The 21598-nt window shown below is 45.9% G+C and overlaps 1 protein-coding gene across 1 annotated transcript in view; it reads right to left on the bottom strand.

Moving 5' to 3' along the window:
• Positions 1–6384: 6384 nt before the first annotated feature.
• LOC147247122 (endothelial PAS domain-containing protein 1-like) overlaps positions 6385–21598 on the bottom strand; it is a 45757-nt gene continuing 30543 nt past the window's right edge. The window contains exons 7-16 of the mRNA XM_086180693.1: positions 18672–18778; positions 16239–16386; positions 15918–16126; positions 15347–15558; positions 15089–15202; positions 13900–14423; positions 13648–13741; positions 13324–13417; positions 13143–13238; positions 6385–12846 (exon numbers count right to left, since the gene is read on the bottom strand). Of these exons, the coding sequence (XP_086036819.1) occupies positions 12695–12846; positions 13143–13238; positions 13324–13417; positions 13648–13741; positions 13900–14423; positions 15089–15202; positions 15347–15558; positions 15918–16126; positions 16239–16386; positions 18672–18778 (1750 nt within the window). The 3' untranslated portion in view covers positions 6385–12694. The remainder of the gene's footprint in view (positions 12847–13142; positions 13239–13323; positions 13418–13647; positions 13742–13899; positions 14424–15088; positions 15203–15346; positions 15559–15917; positions 16127–16238; positions 16387–18671; positions 18779–21598) is intronic.

The following is a 21598-nucleotide window of genomic DNA, read 5'->3' as shown; positions in this document are numbered from 1 at the left end:
CCGGGCCTTCATTTTGTCACCGCTGGCCGGTAAATAAAGATTAAATACAGAAAAATGCCAAAATGTCCCCCCCCCCCAAAAAAAACCTCTAATAATCTTGATTAAATGCTCGCAGTCTCAAACACTTCATCCCTGTGAAGCGCAGCTGCAGTACATGTCTGTGTCCTGTAGATGGCGATGTAGCTTCATCATGGAAAGGCAGATGCAGCTCAGCAGGCAGAGGGAGGGAGATGCGCTTTTCCTCCTCAGCACTCGATGCTTCTCAATAATGAGAGGAATAGAAGAAGAGGTGTCCTTGAACCCAACTGGCCGTCTCCAGCGATCATCCAGCTGCTGCCAGCCCATGGATTTAGCCAACAAATCATTTGATTATTTATTCAAAAAGCCTCTTTGCCATCCAGCTGGCTTCTCTCAGGATCTTCTCATTTCTGTGTTCTGTTGCTACTGTCTGGTTCTGTATATCTTAAGGTCCAGCTGGCTTCTCTCAGGATCTTCTCATTTCTGTGTTCTGTTGCTACTGTCTGGTTCTGTATATCTTAAGGTCCAGCTGGCTTCTCTCAGGATCTTCTCATTTCTGTGTTCTGTTGCTACTGTCTGGTTCTGTATATCTTAAGGTCCAGCTGGCTTCTCTCAGGATCTTCTCATTTCTGTGTTCTGTTGCTACTGTCTGGTTCTGTATATCTTAAGGTCCAGCTGGCTTCTCTCAGGATCTTCTCATTTCTGTGTTCTGTTGCTACTGTCTGGTTCTGTATATCTTAAGGTCCCGATGCTCTTCATACCTGAAGCTGCAGGCCCGAGGCATTGTGTTCTCATCCACACTGACCATATTTGTTTATGTCTCAGGGACACCCTGAAGAAATTTCTTCCACTTGAACTCAAGGATGAGCTTAAAGCATTTGGGAGGTCAAAGGTCACTGTGACAGGTCCTACATCTCAGAGACGCACACCCGTATTTCTGCTTGCTTGTAGTTGTTTTTGGAAGTACGCAGTATCTTGGTTCTTCTTAACTGGAACTTCAGTATAAACGATGAGTTCAGCTGTTCCTGCTCGCCAACATCTATCTAATCTTTGAGCCGTGCAACCTGCTCATGCTTTCCTGACTCCAGGCAGGTCGTGACCTCCGGGGACAGTTTGACCTTCCACTGATGGCCTTTTTCCAACCTCTGATTAACCTTTAGAACACTTCCTCTTCAGAAGGACACTCACAGGCAGATGGCAGGGCTGGTGTTTTATTCTTCAGAGTGTGTGTGTGTGTGTGTGTGTGTGTGTGTGTGTGTGTGTGTGTGTGTGTGTGTGTGTGTGTTTTTAAGTGAAAGCCACAAACAGTGCAGGCTTTAGTTTCCTGTGGGGGGTCTGGCTTTCTCATGAGAATGTTTCTAAACTGCTTCTGACCACTTCTGTGTGTGTGTGTGTGTGTGTGTGTGTGTGTGTGTGTGTGTGTGTGTGTGTGTGTGTGTGTGTGTGTGATGATATTCCTTCATTCAAAGGTCTTCAGCGATATGCATAAAAATACTGTATAATTTGATATGCAGAAACAAATAATAACTGCAGTAAAAAATCCTCCAAAAATGAAAGGGAAGTGCAAGTACAATTTCAAGGAACCTCAACTTTACTTGAGTATTTATATTTTATGGGACTTTGTACTTTTACTTGACTAAATTTCAAAAGAAATATTTGTACTCTTTTCTCTCACGTTATTCATCTGAACTCATCAGTCAGAGGAAGATTTTACGTAGGAAACATGACGCAACTTGATGAGGTGACGGAATTCAACAGCTGCCAACTTAAAATGTCTACTTTTACTTTTAATACACAGGTAAATCAGCATAAAGTACTTCTCTGCTGAAGTAGAGTTTGAAATGGAAACTTTAACCAGAGCACGATTGTATCGTGGGGTTTTTCTCGGGACCTGCGTCCTCCTTCTCTGACCCACCCTGAGGTGAACTCGTCATGTAGAAGGAGCAACTTTAATCTGTTTGACCTCTCAGCGCGTGAATGTGCTCTGTTTTTCCTGACAAACGCTTTTTCTAGTTTCTGATGCATCAGTATTTTAAGATGATGTCTGTAGCTCAGCTGACTAACTCCTACTCACTACTTATATAACTCAACATAAACATTTAGCCTCTATCTCTGTACATCCTGACCAGGAATTACACAATCCGGAAAGAATTCTTTATCAGTAAAGGATGTCCGACCCCTCCATATTTAGTCTTTTACTATTTATTGACAGTGGAAAATCTCAGGCCTTTTCTCCTCCTCGTCCTATCAAAAGGCTTATTGTTGGCGATTTCCCTGATCAAGCCAAAGTGGGCCCTGACGGGGTCAAACGGCGAGGAGGAGGAGCGTTGAGTAAGCATTGCGTAAGCGCTTTTGTCTTTGTGCTTCCCTGATCAGAACAATTGCTTGAACACAATTCTGGGTTGGAGGGGCTGGATTTGGCTAAACATTGTATTTCTAAATGAGTTCCCACAGACAAAGAGCAAAACACAAGTCCAGAAAATCCGTTTGTCAATACTCGCACGATGTAAGATGTCATTGTGTTGTGTTATCACAGCAGAAACCTCACTCTCAGAAACTGGCATTTATAAAGGAAGAATGTGTGTATCCACACTTCCTGCAGAACAAGTCGAGCCTGAGATTAAAAATAATCACAAAGGGCTTTTTTGACGGGTATTTTAGAGACAAGACTAATTTCGTAGTTTAACCTAGATGGAGAAAATTTGCTGAAAATACGAAAATTGTAGAAAAGGGGGGGAAAAAATGATGTTATAATTTTTGTCTCATGTGAAAGTTGAAATGGAGTTTTGATGAAAACCACATTCTCCTAAATATCTCCTGTACACCAGTAAAATAAAATCCGTGCAAACATTGAGAGGGTATATTTGATTAAAGACAATGACAAGCTACATTTAACAGCGTACACAGGTTAAACCATCCCTCCATTTTTTCCCTCCCTCCTCCTGTTCAGGGTGGTGGGGGTGGAGCCTATCCCAGCAGCCTTCCCCCTGGACAGGTCACCAGTCCATGGCAGGGCCAACACATGTAGACAGACAACCATTGGCTCTCCCAGCCACGCCTACGGTCAATTTAGAGTCTGGATTAACCTGGTCCCTCTTGATGTCTTTGGACTGTGGAGGAAGCTGGAGTACCAGAGAGAACCCAGCAGGAACAGGGAGAACATGGAGACTCACCCAGAAAGACCCCGTGCTGCAGCCGGGGCTCCACCCACAACCTTCTTGTTGGGGGCCACAGGGAGGACCACTGCTCCACCCACAACCTTCTTGTTGGGGGCCACAGGGAGGACCACTGCTCCACCCACAACCTTCTTGTTGGGGGCCACAGGGAGGACCACTGCTCCACCCACAACCTTCTTGCTGGGGGGCCACAGGGAGGACCACTGCACCACCCACAACCTTCTTGCTGGGGGCCACAGTGAGGACCACTGCACCACCGTGCTGCCTGGTTAAATCAATTAACCACAATTAACCAAGAGCTTTTTCTCAGTTGATCTTACCTGAACCACATACGCTCTAATATTAATTCATTTATTTATATTAATATTAATAAGAGAAGCACATTTCCATGAAAGTTTTCTGGCTCTTTTTACCTTTTTTTTTGTTTGTTTTAAATTTCCAGGCCTAGAAAATGACATTTTCTGATTCCACGACTTCCTCCAGGTTTGTCATGACCGAATGAACCTGTGTTTTTCCTGCTGAGTGTTTCAGTTCAACCACTGATGACATCTTTGCTGCTGCTGTTATTGCTATGACTAATAAATCCATCTTGGCTGAAGATGAGAGTACAAATCAGGCTCAAGCTTGTTCAAGTGCTCACAATTTCACAGTGACTGAGACTGATGAAAGTGGCTCATACACACTCAACTCCATACATTTGAGGAGGAGAAGTCATTTCCACATTTCTGACTTTGAGGAACTATTTCAAGCTTTGTCTTTAAACTCTGGGTTTGGTCTCTTCTCACCAAAATGAGAGGAAACAAAATTATAACAAAAAAAAAAATCTAGTTGTTTCTTATAAACAGCCGGTTGACCAATGACAGCAGGGTGTGTACGTGCTTGCATACGTGACGGTTTCTATGTGAGGACTCAGAGTCGGGATGCATTCTGTGAAAGTGCCTGTCAAACCGAGCAGAACCCAACTAGAAGATTTCGGTGTGTGTTACACGCTAGTCTGTACAAAGCGAAGCTGCTGGGTTACGTTGGTGGTACACAGTGGGACAGGAGTCGGCGGCCAGGCAGCGGCCGAGCCTGGATGACACACGGTGGGGTTTGAGCCAAAGACCCTCTGTTACGGTACCATTTGGCAGCATTCTCCCAGCAGTCATAGCTTTTGTGTTTTATTGTCACCTCAGTTGATGTGATCTCTGGCTGTCATGCTGACAAGCCTGGGTCTTTGGTGATCAGTGGTGGTCAGTGACCAGTAACAGGAGGACACAGGTTCAAGACCAGGTTGGGGTTCTGTACATTCACTACAGAAAGCTTCTCATACTTGACAGCTACTCTTTTAACGACAACCACTCACAGCAGCACAGAAATCCGATGCTCTCAAAATACTCCGTCCCACAGTAATATGCTGGTTTGCTAGCTTGCATGCTTCTGTAGTTGTTTTCTTTTTCTTTTCTTTTTAGTCTCTTTTGGTTCCGCAGTTTGTTGATTTGCAGCTGAATTTGGAGCACAAGTCTTGGTACTTTTGTTGCATAAACGCTAAACAATGTCTGTGTGAAGACACAGAGGAGGAGGGGCCCCAGACGTGAGCCCTGTGGAACCCCTGCAGCTGATTGTAGGAATAACCAGTCCGGCCTTCACATCAGGTCTCTGCTTGTTGTCAGCAGTTCCAGAGACCTTTGTATCAACCTGACGGCCATTTTAGAGGCTGCTGATTATGATGTTGTTTAGGAGTCTAGCAGATATGTTTCTCCTGATGTAATTAGGGCGGACAAGATCTCCGAGAGGGTCATCCAGCGTGAAAGGGGCTAAGTGGCATGGCGGTCTTGCAGTGTAATTTGTCGGGACTGTTTGTTTTTGTCCCGGTTTGTTGCCACTGTCAAAAACACACAATGCGACATCAGTGAAGAGGTCGTCCGTCTCCCTGCCTGTGTTAAACTAAGCCTTCGATCCTCCATTCCAGCAGGCCGCAGAAGTATTGTGGCATTATGCAGCGATAGAAACAAGTCTTTACATTTATGTCTCCAGAGTAAAAAGTGAACATCCTCTGTGTTTGGTTAATTACATTCCATCCATTAAATGACTACAAATCGTTCCTCTTCTGGGAAGGACGCTGAGACCAATGTGATGATGGTGGTAAAGTTGTCCTCAGCGTCTGCAACAGAGCGGCTTTATCCTGAAATGTTACTGCCATCCTGAACTCCTTCAGATAAAAACATGGTCTACTTTCACAAAGAATACACAAAATATCTCTTGTTCTCTCTCTCGTACGTTCGAATCCAAACATGAAGCGTCTCGGATTCTAACATGGGAAACTGGCTGTTTGTTTACTGTGAGATTTGAGCTGTGTCAGGGGGGTCAGTCCCAGTTGGAACATCTCAGTGTCTTGGGATTGGACCAGAACATAAACAAACTGTCCCTGGATCAGTGTATTGGACAAATGTCTGGAGATAGGCACACGTCCCAGAGGACGGACACATGAGTGGACAGAGACGCAGAGGCTTGGACAGATCGCAGTGTGACGCAGCAGGATTTGTCCTTTTTTTGTTTTCGTTTTTGACCTCAGCTGGCTTTAGATTTCTCAGTCGTGACCTTTGACCTGAAATATGTTTTCAAATTTCATCGGTGTCACTTGTTTTAAGGGGGAGCAACAGAGACGGCTTTAATGTTTGCTTGATGACGAGACACAGAAGCAACCAAAAAATGTACAGCACATTGTAGTTTTTTATGAGGATATGCATATAAAATATTGGAGAAAATAGGAAACGGTAAAAATAGATGTGTCCTGTATTTCCTAGTCCAGTCCTGATGACTGGTGCTTGTTTAGCGCCCTGAAGTCACGTGACGTGGATGAAAAACACTGAATATTGTGGTAAAATATAGGAGCCAAAAAATGCGAATGTGTGAATGTGATGCCACGATATGGAAGCGACTGAATGACTTGACTACAATTTTCCGTTTAAAAAAAAATATTTATACGGAACAAAATTATCACAAATGATCTCAAACAAGTGTCTCAGTTGTCCAGTCGGATTTTAAACAACTGCACGTTTTTGTCATTTTATTAACACATTTTTAGACATCATCTAATACATGTAAAATATTATCAAGTAGTCCAAGATACTTGTTAGTGACTGATTGATTGATTGATTTCCTTCACACTCAGAACTCAAAGAAGCGACACGTGGAGCCGGAGAGAGAATTTAAGATCAATATGCTTTAATAGTAAGATATCAGTGCAGAAACACAAAACTTCTTATCGAGCTAAATTCCCCATATAGTAATAACAACGATAATAATAAGATCATTATGGATTTTTAAGCATATAAAAATGCGGAATCTGCGAATGTAACGGTACTGAATGACATCGACAAAGCAAAGTACAAGGAGCAAACATGGATCCCACGAGGAAAACACAAACCCTGTTGTTACACCAGACACGACACAAAATGCTGATATTATCTTTAGAGGAGGAAGTGCAATAAGCGAGTAGAATAATTCAGAAAGTTTTTGATTTAATTTTTTTGTTATTGTGGGGGGGGGGGGCACCCTTCAGGCAGCACAGTAGGTAAAGCGTGAGCACTGGTGACGAGCTTTCTGGGGTCAACAGAGAGTCAAAGTCTCACCACATGTAGGAACTTAGCAGCTGCTCCACTAGTTGGAAACCATCCCTCCATGTTCTCCCTCTCCTCCTGTTGAGGGTGGTGGGGGGTGGAGCCTATCCCAGCAGCCTTCCCCCTGGACAGGTCACCAGTCCATGGCAGGGCCAACACATAGAGACAGACAACCATAGGCTCTCCCAGCCACGCCTACGGTCAATTTAGAGTCTGGATTAACCTGGTCCCCTCTTGATGTCTTTGGACTGTGGGAGGAAGCTGGAGTACCAGAGAGAACCCAGCAGGAACAGGGAGAACATGGAGACTCCACACAGAAAGACCCCGTGCTGCAGCCGGGGCTCCACCCACAACCTTCTTGCTGGGGGGCCACATTGCTGACCAAAGTTTGACTGAAATGAGTGAGATTTTCTATCAAGCAGAGATAAAATGTTCTTGAAAGCACCCATTTTAGATTTGTCACCGTCAGGGGTGAAAGTGTGAGCAAGCGATTAAAATCCACATGAATGGTGAACGCGTGTCGTGGAGCAGCTGCTAGCTAAAACACCGAGGTGCGACTTCTCCTCCTAGACTTTAAGATTTAAATCAACTTCCCATCAGCCAACTCTTTACACATACAATAACACAAGTTAGCTAAAACCTCATTTGCTATATAAAAAAAGCCCATCTGAGGTGCGATTCTTCCTCCAGGTGCACGTTTGTCTCATTTGAACATTTCTGCCGCGTGTGAATATCAGCGCGTTCTCTCCGTGTCTGTCCTCAACAGATAAATCTTAATTTCACAGCTTGAATTTTATACACTTCCTCATCTTGGAGAACTGCCGACGTAGGACTATCTGGGTGGTCAGTCGTGCTGCGGCGAAGGAAGGACGAGACTGAAAGGAGGGAGAGGCGGCGTTGAGTGAAGGTGCAGAGGTTTGCGTCAGTGGTTCGGCTGAGCAGGGTTAATCTCTGGCGTCACTCGGCACTCAGTCGCTCCTTCATCCGGTTTATCACCGATCGCACGGCTCAGTGTTTTTAGAATGTGTTCAAAACTGTTCCTTACAACCTGGTCTCAGTTTTAGAAAGCAAAGTAGTTGAGTCTGAGAGTCCTGTCAGGCCTGAGAACAAGTTTCTCTTTTACACCCAAACTACATCAAATCAACAACAACTTGAGAAGAGTCAGTTGTTGTCATGTTCACACAGAGAAGCGCGAGCCCCCGTGTCCTAAATGATCAGACTGGTTCAAATGGTTCGTGTGGTTCCGCTGGTTGGAACGTTTGCAGCTTCTTCTCAGTAAATCTTTTTTCAACTCGACCTAAAAACCAACAAGGCAGCGTCATCAACAAACAGACTGTCAGGTCGTTTGATGAGCTGAGGAACCACTTTCCTTCAAAAGACCTCGCGAATGTGTGACTCGCCATCACCAGGGGGTTCTAGAGAGGTTCTACTGGGTTCTAACAGGCTACAAATGGACCGGATCCCAACCGTGACACATTTCTGACAAAATTCCAATTATTCCAAAGTGTTGTTAGACAACAAAAATGACAAAAACGTTCAATATTTTCACAGTTTGATAACTAATTAGTGTGGAGATGCCGAGCGGAAGGTCGTGTGTTACACTAGGGGTCATCTAGAGGTCGCAGCTGTGCTCCTGAAGGGTGTCAGCACATCGTCGTGTTAAGGCACATGTTATGGATTCCAATAAACTTTAAAGAAGATGTCAGCATCACGTAAAGCAAAGAAAATCAAAACACAGTGTTAGTGGATCCACTAAAAATGGCACATACGTGCTCGAAGAAGCACCGCTGCTTTACAGAGTTCACGCAACTGCAGCATAACTGCGGCACAAGGCGATTAGACGCGTGGCAGCTTCACCTCCTTGACAAGATTCAAAATGCTACATATCTGAAAAGGGACACTTGGAAAAATGATTCTATTTTTTGCTCTTTAATGTTTGTTTTTTTAAGTTTCACCTCCTCATAGCAAGAACAACAACAACAAAAAAGGTTACTGGCCAGCCAACAGATTCAATAGACCTTTTTAAAGATAAAACTCTGGAGAAAAAGGAAATACGACAAGGAAACAGCACAGCCGGGGGGGTGGATAAAGACAAAGTACCAGGACACATAAACACTAAAAACACTATCTTCAACATGAGTTCTTTCTTTAAATATGTAACGTATATGTGTACAAAGCTCTATGATTCATATTTAAAAGTGGTCAATGCACAATTAACAAAAAAAACAAAAAAAAGGTTTTGATTAAAGAAAAAATAAAGAAAACAGGACAGAAAAGGACAGAAAATAACGGTCAGAAAGCAGGATTGATTCTACCCACAAAACCTGGCTGGTGTTAAATTCCCATCTCGTGAGAAATGAAAACTCTGACCGTAGTTTTAGTTCCAGGGAATATTAGAGCAACTAATAACAGCACTAAATAGCAGCAGCTACACTGTGTTGTGGAAGAGCGGCCGGCGAGGCAAGCGCGTTGAACGCTTCATCCGTCGGCTGTAAAAACTATTTTTAGAACTAAAAAACACATTTCAAGGTGTAAAATGGTGGAATTTGCGTGGTTAAAATGTCAGAAAATTACATTAAAATGTATAAATGGCACTACGACTCCACTGACTCACGCGCACGGATGGATATTAATCACCAGCAATATTCTACGATCGAACGTATTTCCTCAGCATGAAACAACAATTCTGTCTTTTGTCCGACGTGTTATTGATGAAATAAACGACGACGCAGTGGATTTTTCGTTTCTGATATTAAAATGAATTAAGATTAGACACAAACGGAACATTTGAAACCTCGGAATACAATTGTTTCAAGTACAAATACAATTTTCAACTGTAACAAATGCAATTTATGTATCTGAAACTGTGTTACTACGAAATTTAAAAAAAAACAAAACGTTGTAGTTAAAGTTCCGCGCTGACAAAGCCATGATTTCTTCTGTAATAGTCAGAGCCGAATTTGCAATGTAGAAAGAATCGTGGGTATTTACAATTCAGTTGGTTAGCGAGAGAACTTGTTTGCGAATGTACAAGCATTCAGGGAGGCGTGGCGAGCATTTTGGTGGCGAGGCCTTGCGTCTGCGCTGTGGAGTTGCTGGCCTGCCGTTCTTGTGACCGCGTCTGATTTAGCGGTTAAGGTTTTTGCTCTAGAATCCCACCAGCACAGAGGCACTTGAGCCGCTGCAGGAACTACTTTTTAAGCCCCGATAGACGCAAGTAACCCTCAACTGTGTCCGTCTGCGTCGGCTGTGCCTACGGGGGACTTTTGCTAATGGTTCAAGTTACATTTCAAAACAAAACCAAGAGAAGTATTCAGATTTCTGAAACAGACTCGTCTCCGAAGGAATTGCAAAACATTCAAAAACATACAGGGTAATTTTTTTTTTTTTGGTTGGAAGTTTATTTTTAAACATTTTCAAGTGACGACTACTCAGTTTTGGACTGATGAATCAGTGACGGATATGTTTGTTAACTAGAGCCCAGTTAGATGAGGAAAAAGATGCGACTAACGTGCTCGAGGAGTAGGAAGATCTTTGGTCGGGAGAGGCCCTAAATCAAGTAGAACGCAAGAAATCAAGTCTTTTCAAAACGTGATGCAACTTTGACTCTGTATGCAAATTACGTTTGAGGACTCAGCTGATTTTTATCTGCTTCAGATGTTGAGAAAATGCAAAAAAAAAAAAAAAAAGCTACACCATCGGTAGCGACAGCGCTAAGACACGCTAACAAATTGGTATGAATATTTAACTCATAAAAAATAGTGAAAGCTGACAAAATCTAACAACGTGACCACGTGTGGCTTCAGGTGCCTTGTACAAGCTCAGTTTGGGGACTTAAGCAGGCGCTCACTAAGCTTCAGCTGGACAAGGGAATTGCACAAAAAGGGGGGGAGACCTTGTAGTCACACAAGCTATTTACCTGACTGAGATAAACACGCAGAGAGAAGTCCAAGACAGACAGAAAAACAAGAACAAAAACTTTAAAACTTACAGTAGAGTACATGTATTGCAAAAAAAGTGTTTATTAGTGTGTCTGCGTGAGACACAAAAAATAGAATAAACTGTTAGAGCAAAAAAAACCCAGGAAAACAAGGTAGTATTGATGTGATAAAGTGTCCCCTCAATTTGGATTAAATAATGTGCAGAAATTTGAAAGCTAAAACGTCTCATTCAACAACAGAAAGATGGTGTGATCATCATAACTGAAATGCCAAATTAACGCAAGTCACCGCCCACACAGACGGAGTCACTGCTGCTCCTGAAGGGATCAAACCGCCGTGTTTGGTTATTTCAAGGGGGCGGTGACGTCACAGAGACTCGGACCAGAAGAGACGTCGACGACATCGCGAGCTCACGTTGAAAGGACTGATCAACACTACCGTCCTTATTTGCCAACTCCACCTCTTACCAAAGCCTTGCTCTGGTTCCGCTTTTGACTTCACCCCCTAAAAAAAGTGTGGTTTGTCTCTCAGGCGCTCCCAAACAGCTGTGACTCCAGGATGCAGGAGGAGCCGGCCGCGGATACTTAGCCCTGTGCTAACGGTGACAACAGCAAAACTTCACAAACCCGCAAGTCAATTGCTCAGTAATCCACAAGCGCTCTGATTTGAGCTAAAAACAAACACCCGGGAACTCCTGCTGGCCATCGCTCGTTCACGCCAAGTCACGGTCGCGCCAAACCATGAGAGTAATATCTTGCTTGGTTTCCGTGTCACTCAGCAAACATCTGGAAGGAGACATGGATTTTCCCAGCACTTGAGAGCTTGTGGACAGATTTTTCTGTCTCCTTTAGCATCAAGCTAAGTACACATGGTTGGCTCTCAATGCATTCTTGAGTTACAGAGAAGAGCGCTTGAAAATAAAAACATGTTTTATGAGTGAAGTGTTGCCTCAAGCATCTGAAGGCCAGGATCGAACAAGCGTGTTTTCTTTGAATCTCACCAAAACGACCCCATTTATCCAAAAAAAAAAACCCTTGTCAGATTCTCATCTCTCCAACAGTCCAGTCGTGCAATGCACGCTTCCAAATCTTAAACTTGAAATTGTGAAACTGCATCCATAATACACGTTAAAAAATTTCACAAAAAAATAAACTGTTTTCACGAACCTGCTCCATTAAAAACTCTGCCACGATGGACTCGGCTGAGACAAAATTCAGCAAAAATTCAGAAGGAATTAAGATGCGGAAAACCTGTGAATCACTGAAACGTGGAGTTTGTAAAAATCTAAATAGTTCAATAGGTGTCAATGTGTATTTTTATGTGTTAGTGTTTAGGTAGCATAATAGTCTCACCTCTCAGCTACGTGAGTGGGTGGATAGAGAAGGCAGAGCTGAGCTGCATAGAGTCCTTAGCTAATGCACCGGGAGCATCCCACGCCTCTATGTAGCTCGGCCTCGGAGTCACGTCAGGTATCAGCTGGTAGGCGGCGGTATGGCTGTAGATGTCTGGGCTTTAAGGCAAGTTGTGTGTTTGAATCCCACACCACGAATACCCCTTTTACACCAAGGAACTGAGTGCAGCCTGTGTGTCCAAACACAGAGCCGCGCTGTGAGAGAGGATTACGCCGACCCCGTTGACCAGTGAAAGCCCAGTGCCAAGAATCTGTGTGGGTCGACTGTGTGGTTGACTCATTGTGGGATAACCCTGCAGCTCAGGGGGAAGGACTATAAGTGGCTTGACCCTGATATCTCACCTTGTTTATGTGTAGAGGTACAAGGGGTGGCTAAATAAGGCAGGATGTGGTTATGAATACCGTTCCCTACAGTTAGCTTAGCCTCAAGGCTTTCAGAAGGCCCAGAAGCCCAGAAGTAAAGATAAAGGCCGAAGTCTGGGGTCGCAGGTTGATGTCAGCGCCGGGAGTAAGTCCGGGTCTGTAGCAGGCTTTGAATCTGGGGCTCTAGGTGGCCTGGTCGAGGGCTCTCAGGAGGTCACAGCCCTGGAGGAGGTGCAGGTTTCCCTGCAGTGGCACGTTGACCTCGCAGTCGTAACGGGTCAGCTCTGGGAGACAGGAGGACTCAAACGAAGGGCCCAGCAAGCGACTGGCAAAACCTGGAAGAGAGAAAGTTGATTGGCAAAGAAGTAAAACTGCTGCAACAACTTTTTCATCTGTGGTTCCCAGTGCTTGTTTGTGCTAGAAATTCCCTCAAGACTTTCCTGAGATATCATGTTCATTTGAGCTGGTAGTGACCTTTGACCCCAACATCTTCCCGGTCCCAGTTTTGTTGAATCACAGTCGACATTTGTTGCAAGTTTTGACAAATTCCCTCAAGGGGTTTTGGAGATACCACCTTCCAAAGAATGTGACGGACACCTGAACAGACATCCTCATTTCTGGTGTCACCCACCTGTGTCATTTCCTGGATACTGAGACTTCCTGTGCTGTTGCAGAGAGTTGAGAAATCGCATCATGCTGCCCGGCATCATCCTCCCCATCCCCGATTCTGAGGAGAAATGCCTGGAGTTACAGCCATGGCGTGAGAGGGCCGACACAGCCAGTCAGGTGACCAGCAGACGGGGTGCTCGTACCTGCCAGGGATCCTGAGCTGAGGGAGCGGTCCATGACGGCACAACTGTCGCTCCTCATTTTCTTCCATCGGCTTTCTGATGGCTTACTTTCACCCTGGTGAGTGCACACACAATCACACCTCTTTATTTTTCAGTTTTGGCAGATTTGACTCTCCTTTTGTGGAGTTTTTATTTTGTGTAGTCTGTCATCGCCGTCCCAGAACACGACTGCACTTTCAAACCTGTCACTGATGGACAGTTACGCCAGCGACGCCCATCACGTCGCCACGTAAGGATTCTCAGCCGCATTACATCACAAACTGATGGAAGGGAAAAGAAACTCACAGCCATCTGGGTGAAGGAGCGCTTGATGCTGTTGGCAATGGCCACTCGGGCAGGACTCAGTTCTCTGTAGGCTTGTACAAAATTGTCAATGGACCTGTACACACACACACACACACACACACACACACACACACACACCAGCATTTTAACATCACAGAACCAGAAAACCCAATGTCAGCTGGGACAGGCTCCAGCACCCCCACGACCCTTAACGGATAAGCAGTATAGAACATGGATGGATGGATGCTTCACCTCTGTTTCTGGAGGACGTGCTGCACGTTCTGCTGGCAGGATGGGCGCTCCTCTCCTGACTCCACGGCGTAAGTCTTGGCTGCTCCTGGTTGCTGCTTGTAGGTTAATAGAGGATCCGGAGGCCACTGCAGATTCTGCCTGCCACCCATGGAGGACAGAGGGGTGCTGGCCTGCAACTGGTACGGAGGATTTTGCATGTGCCCGAACATGTACGGACCGGTTCTGAGGCTCCCCTGGTTGGAGCCTCTCTTCTCTCCTGTGAACCAGGATGGGGTTGTCTGGGGCTGGTAGTGGCCTTGGGGCTGAGGAGGTGAGGCCAGGGGCTGGAAAAGACTGGCAATGTTACTGAAGCTCTCGTGGGTGGGCTGGTGGGTCTGCTGGAGGCTGCTGCTGCTCCCCAGGGATCCTACTGCCCCCCTGTCCCGGGACTCTGACTCTGGGATGATGGGATTCAGCTGGAAATCCTCTCCATCCATGGGGATGTAGGGAGCCAAAGTCTCCAGGTCCAAGTCACTCAAATCTCTCTGAAAACAACATGTTTGTAAGAAGATTAACATGTATTATTTGTTTCTGTTACAGGAATGTAGAACCTTGTAGCCTAATAAAGACAAACACGTAAACCCTGATGCTCACTGCAATGAAAATTTGCATCCATGATCCAGACGAAGTGAAAACAGTCAAAAAGCCTGCAGACCTGAGATGTAGGAGCACTGACTCCTTCCTACACTTCTCTCTTATTTTGTCCCTGTGTGAAACCACATCGTCAGGCCACTTTAACTTTGCAGATTCAATTCATTCTTAGTGAGAACAACACCAAAGTTCAAAACAAGCTTTGTTAATGGGCATCGAACCCAATCCCTGTCAGCGGGGACGACCCATGACACGAATGACCCAAATTAAATAAGCTGAGTGCAGAAGGCCAGATTAGACTCAGAAATGAATACAAAACTACAACAACAACCCACAGCGGCTGCAGCCACACAGGTGCTGAAGTAAAGGAAGCTGTACAGTTTGGTGCACACGTGCTTAGCTTTGAAACCCGGAAACACCTCTCGGCGTGGCCCTGCTGCGGGTGGAAAACGTGTTTTTCTATTATTTATGTTCAGAAGTACAAGCTTAGGAGACAATAAAGCTGGGATGAAGAAAATGAAGGAGGAATGCCGGTCACATTCATCTCTTGCACCGATACCTCAGTGTCTGTGGGGCTGTTGTCGTTCTCCGTGTCCAGAGCAAACAGCTTCTCCGTCAGCTCCACCTTCAGGTCGCTCTCCACCGAGCTGTAGTAGTCACCTGGGCTGCTGGGCTGCAGGGTGGAGGAGAGGGAGGGCATGAAAGCACAAAATGAATATTTAGAATGACACATTCTCAAAAACACAGTGGGTGACCAGTAACCCCTGTAGGCCCCTGAGCACAAAACCCCGCCTCCTCAAGAACGTCCCGTCCTCACCGTGGAGCAGCTGCTCAGGCTTGGCGTGGCGCTGCACGGCGGTGGATTCTGCGGCACTGTGAATGCCCCGGCCATGCTGGCCATGTCCCCTGGAACTGAGGCAGGTTTGTGGGTCTCAGCTGCCCAGGATGGAGGTCCCGGAGGGGGCATTGTGGCAGCAGACACTGGGTTGTACGCTGCCGACTGCTGGGGCTCCTCGAAATGAGGGCGACCTGCCGGAAGTAATTACAAATTAGAGCCGCATCACAAGTGACACGCGAACAAACCCTGCTCTCGTTTCAACCCTTTTCTCACAGCAAACACCTGCATCGAACAGGTTTACTAGGCTTGGTTTCTGACAGCCGACTGATCCTGAGACACTGAGACTCGCTGAGTTCTTTCAGGAAACACAGTCACACGGGAAGGAAATGGACTTTCTACCCGTTCAGACCCGTCCAACCTGTGTGGGTCTAGTGTTTGACCACTGGAGATTTGAACACTGGTCAAGCAATAAATCAGCCCTGGTGGGTGGTGTGAACGCATAAACCCACCCCCCCACAGTACACTTAAGGAGGCAGAAACCGGTGCGGACCGAAGTCAAGAGAAATGATGGTGTCTCCGGGTGTTGGCGCCAGCTGGGCGAGGTCCTCCGGCTCCTCTTTGAGTTTGGTGAAGCGGGCATCTCCTGGCTCTCCGGCCACGCCTGCTCCTCCGGCGGTGAAGAAGCTGCCAGTGTGATGTGGCTTGAACAGAGATTCCGTCTGCTCCAAGGAGAAGATCATGGATTTCTCCTCAATGTCGCTGCAGGATTAGAGACACAAGCAGAGTTTATATTTGGGGGGGGCACAGGTCCACAGGTCTGAAACACAGCCTGGTCTCACCTACAAGCAGCAGCCATGCTAGCAGTGCTCACCTGAGGACGTAGTTCACACACACGATGCACTGGGGCTGACTGTTGCGGCTGTTGTAGATGACCGTTCCCTGCGTTTCAACCCAGACGTAGCCGCCGCTCTTAGCCAGCATGCGGTAGTGACCGCTCACCGCCTGACCCTTGGTGCACACTGTGGATACACAAGCAGAAGGAGCAGAGGGCTTTACCAGTGGGTGAAAGATGAAAAGAATGATCCTCAGCTTGAGGGAGACGAGGTTCATGGTTTTATGCTGCAAGTTCAAAGGCACCAGAGTCGCTAAATCAGTGTCCAACCAAATGTGAAATAAGATGTCACTCAAACCGCTTGGTTCCTGAGGTACGGCCTCGTTCCAACGTGATGATGATGGATTAATCTGAACTTTCACGTTTGGACATAAACGAGCGTCACTGCATCTTGTCATGATGTGAGATGTGAAGCTCAGTTGTCAGCAGAGTGTGAATTCTTGAGTTGTGACCAAAAATGTGTTGTCACAGTGGCCCCGCTGGCTCCCAGTTCGTCTGCTGTCCATCAAACTTGGGTCAAACGCCCTCTGGGTTGGGGAGGAGGGGCAGGCAATGAAAAGAATGGGACTGTATCTATTATTTGTATTTTTGACGACATTAAAATCAAAGCCAATTTCCACATTTATTTTTTTTTTGAGAGAGAGGCTGCTGTTAGCAGGAGAAAATGGGATGTTGTGGCTGAGAGGGAGATGTGCTGGCGGCGGTCCAGAGTTCAGCGCTGGCGTGGGAAACAAGCGGAGAGCATGTGGAGGAAGCTCGGGGCAACGTTACATGAAGCAGAACACGCTGTTAGCATGTGCTGATCGACATGCTGGTCATGTGTTGTGATCAACATGTGCCGTACAGTCTGGTCACGTAAGGTCGTGTGTGTGTGTGTGTGTGTGTGTGTGTGTGTGTGTGTGTGTGTGTGCGCGTGAGTGTGTGTGTGAGCTCTTTATCTCAGCAGATTTCAGCCAACTAAGGACAGCAGATAGTACACACAAGGAAAACAGGAACTTGCGCGCACACACACACACACACACAAAAACCCACATGCTACACTGAACTCTGGAGATAATCCTCATAGCTTCCTTTCAAAAGGAAAACGCCCCAGAAACTCTTTAGCAGAATTATTTTTCCTCTGACCTAATAAGCTGAACCGGTCCGGTCTGGTCTACAAGTGTCACACTGGTTCTGTGGACGTTTCTGATCAAACAACAGTGGAAGCTGAGGCCCGAGCACGCGGAGCCGGACCCATGACCTACATTCTACACGCCATCACAAAACTCTGAATTCCTGATTTGAATGCTTTGAAGTGAAAACTTGGTTGTACTGTATATTCCTATTCGTTGTGTATCTTTACAGTCAGGGGGCGGCGTGGCTCAGAGGTAGAGTGGCCGTCCGCTGCTTCGATCTCCACTTCCCCTGGTCACCATGTTGAAGTACCCTTGAGCAAGATACTGAACCCCTAATGCTCCTGATGGCCCTGCGACGGACTGGTGACCCATCCAGGGTGAACCCCACCTCTCGCCCAATGTCAGCTGGGATAGGCTCCACCCCCCCACGACCCTTAACAGATAAGCAGTACAGAAAATGGATGGATGGATTTTTCCAGTTTTGACCAAAAGAATCCTGCAGACCTGCCTGAGCGAGCTGGCTGGTGTTGTGCTGTGTTTACAGGAACAAACTCAGTGTTTCAGTCTCTGGGTTTTACAGTGCGAACTGCACTCACACACTCATGGCTGGTAGGTTCCAGGGGGTTAAGGGCTTAAATTACCACTGTCACTGCTGCTCAGCCCAACTAATAATAAAGTGCTGTCACTTTAGAGAAAAGCCATGACACTTCACAGCCTGGTTAACACACACACACACACACACACACACACACACACACACACTGCCATAAGGATATAATAGAGGCCACCTGGTCCCGTGTTCACTGTGTTTGTGGAAGCAGATGTGAAAACCTCACCAGCGGCTTCGCTTGATTTAATAGAGACATCTTAATACAATAGCCCTTCTTCAAACACACACACACACACGCAGTGCAGGCAGGCTTATATGTATGAACGTGCATCCATTGTCAAGGGTTACCACTACCTTCTCCGCTTGGAAGAGAATTATGAACGGCCAAATTTTCTGGTCAAATTAAATCAACAGCAACATTTTTTTCTTTCTTTTTGTTGTTGTTTTTTAAGCTTAAGAGCCCATCAAGTCCATCCGTCTTTCCAAACTGACAAAACCAGAGGAATGGCGTCGTTGGCGTCTATTCAGGTTCGATGAACATTTCATTGTTGTCCCTCACGTCACGCCCAACCTGCTCTTGTATGTCACCCACGTTTTTGAACTTTGACCTTTTCGCGGCGGGTTTCAGGCTCGTCAAAGTAACATTTTGACTGCCAGAAAACGTTGGTTGTGTGTGTGCGTTCTTACAGTTGTGGTGGCTCTTGATGACGCTGTCGGAGTCCATGGCGTGATAGAAGTCATAAATGGAACGACCCAGCAGATCTTCAGGAGTGTGACCCATCAACTCCGTTACCCTGTCACAGACACATACACACACACACACACACACACACATTTAACACCCTGCACTGAACTTAGTGAACTTCAAAAGACAAGATTTGAAAATAAAACAAATAAGATTTGTCACATTTTCTCTCTCTCAGTCTTAAATCCTGCGTTTCTAGGAAAAGCAAATCTCTCTTCAGTTCACTGAATTAACTCTGATTTCTGACTGGATTTGTTACCTCGGATAAGAATCATGTTCTCCTTTCATTTCCCTCCAACTCGTCTTTCTGATTTTTGGGTTAAATGCTGTGATTGCAGGAACCCAATCAGGAGCTCCTCCAAGAAGACACACAACCTCCGACTTCGCTTCAAGCCTCGCTGACACCAGACTTATTTGGAGCGAAAAACTCTCAGTTGAGTTTGTTTGGCCAAGTTAAGAAAAACCCAGAATAAACTGAGGTTTTAATCAAATCATGATATCAAGGAGCAAGAGCAGGCCAGCCTCTTCTCAACAAACAGAGCTGGGAGAACTTAATTCAAACCAACAGCAGGAAGTGACCCAGAACACAAGGTTCTAAGGGAGACCAGAGAGGGCGAAACAGGTCAGAACCACCCTGAGTTATGCGTCATGATTAGCCACAGTGAACGTGTGGAAATGTGGTTTTATCATGAATTGATTGTCAATCAAATCCAACCAGAACAAGCAAGGGCATTTGTGATTGATGTGAAGGTGTTTTTGAGATTCGACGGACGGGTCACCAGTCCATCGCAGGGCCATCAGGAGCAATCAGGGGTTCAGTATCTCTCTCAAGGATACTTGGACGTGGTCACCGGGGAAGTGAGGATCGAACCAGCGACCCTTTGGTTGCTAGACGGCCACTCTACCTCTGAGCCACGCCCCTTCTATAATGAAGCGCCATTCATTATCAGCTCCACCAACGCAGCCCAGCCCACGCCGACAAAAACGCTTCAACTTTTGTTTTATTTCTTGTTTTTATTAATTACTAAAGTTCTTGGCCGCTGTTTCATCCCTGCACCGAGTGCTGGGTGGAATTCTGCTTCACACTGTGTCATCATGCTAACAGACAAAAGCCAGCGGAGTTACCTCCTCGGTGCGAGTTCTGAACATTGCTATTTCTGTTCTGAGAACTCCACGTCCGTATTCCTGGTATTTTCTGCTCCCTCACTTTCCTTCCATTCTCAACCTCTCACTCAGCCAGAAATCAGCTAAAGAAACATTCTGTCCGTTCCCTAATGAGTCTAAGTCCCAGATGAACAGGAGGGCTAACGCACCTACAATAAACTAATTTACGTAATTGGAGAGAAGATTTGGACAGCGATTAAATTGCACCAAAAAAGGCGAAAAAGAAAATGGGCCCTTGTTTGCAGTGTGGTCAGGCACAGACATGCGCACGCAATACACAAATCCACACTCGCCTTTCTCCAAAAGAAACCTTTGTGCTTCGTGAGCAGCTTGAAAAGATTACAGGTCTGCATGCATGAGCTTGTGTAACTTGAAACAGTGTGTGATAGAGTGTGTGTTCGTCATCGCCTCCTCGTGTCAGTGGCAGAGAAATATTTGGGCGCAAATAAACTGGTGCTTTGGGCTCAGGATGGCTGACAAAGTTCTCCTGCAGAGGGACGAGTCATCCATCGCTGTGCCGAGAGGCCCGTCGGAGTGACAGGGCCGATCTGAATGGACGTGTTTGTGATTGGAGACACTTGGCACAGTCTGACAACATCATGACAGCCTCCTATTAAAGTATTAATGTGTCATCTCTGGCTTACATTCCCACTCGTGTTCCTGCCAAGTTAAACTCGTTCAGTCAACACACAGCAATCAGTCATAACGTCTGCTGTGTGTGTGTTCAAGGCTTGTGCTTGAACTGGCACTGGGCCACCAGGTCTATCCATGGCTCGTCTTTGGCCACTCAAGAGGTGAAGTACGTTTCTTTCTCTGTTGAGCTAATTTTCAAGAAAAAAAATGAACTTTTTTTTTGTGTTAAGTGACTCTCATATATCAGGATTTATTTGCTTAAATTGTCTAAAATCAACATTTTGTGATTACAAGACTTCAAACAATAGTGAATAATGTGAGAGATGTTGACCTTGCAGAGAATGTCCAGCAGCTCTGCCCCTTCCCTCACCTCAGGGTTCCTCTGCAGTCAAACCCCTACAGCCACACATCTCAACGTGCTAGCGTTCTCCACTCCTGCAGATGTCGCTGCTTGGCCCTCCGGCAGCCTTTGAGTCTTAAGACAAAATTTTAGGGTGGGGAACATTCGAGCAGCATCTGCAGCTTCAAAAGCCAACATCTGGTACGCCCTGAGTTAGAGAAACAATTGTGACGTACATATTTAGTTCAGGTGGCGCACATCATGTTGAATACGCAGCTATCGTCAGTAAACTAGGCAGACTGTTGCGACACGCATCACATCGCACCGTATCACAGTCGATCACGTCACCGATCGTGTGGTGAGGTCCGTGCCGTCACCACGCCAGGAGTTCTGGTGTGTTTTTGCTCTTTTTTTTTTTTTTTTTTTAGCTGCCTGGTTACAACTTTTTTGTTGTGACCTCCTGACTTTTAAAAAAATGATGACTGAAACGAAGTAAATCATCGTTGGACGCGAGCTCCTGTGCAGTTTCACAGTTCGGTTCGAAAACAGAGGATTACGGCAGAAAAACAACAGAAAAACAGGTTTTGCCGCTTACGACTCTTGGACACCAACAGGTCCACCGCTCGGGATTTGCATGTCATGTTCTTCTGTCTTCCGTAGTTAAAAATTTCAGAAAATGCTGAAAAGATTTCTGATCAATCCCGGAGGTTTTGGTAGTGATGTTGGCCTCCA

This window comes from Aulostomus chinensis, chromosome 16, assembly GCF_037954235.1.
Source record: "Aulostomus chinensis isolate RoL2024-O1b breed Wild chromosome 16, RoL_Achi_v1.0, whole genome shotgun sequence".
Classification (NCBI taxonomy): domain Eukaryota; kingdom Metazoa; phylum Chordata; class Actinopteri; order Syngnathiformes; family Aulostomidae; genus Aulostomus; species Aulostomus chinensis.
This window is presented reverse-complemented; position numbering and strand designations above follow the sequence as displayed.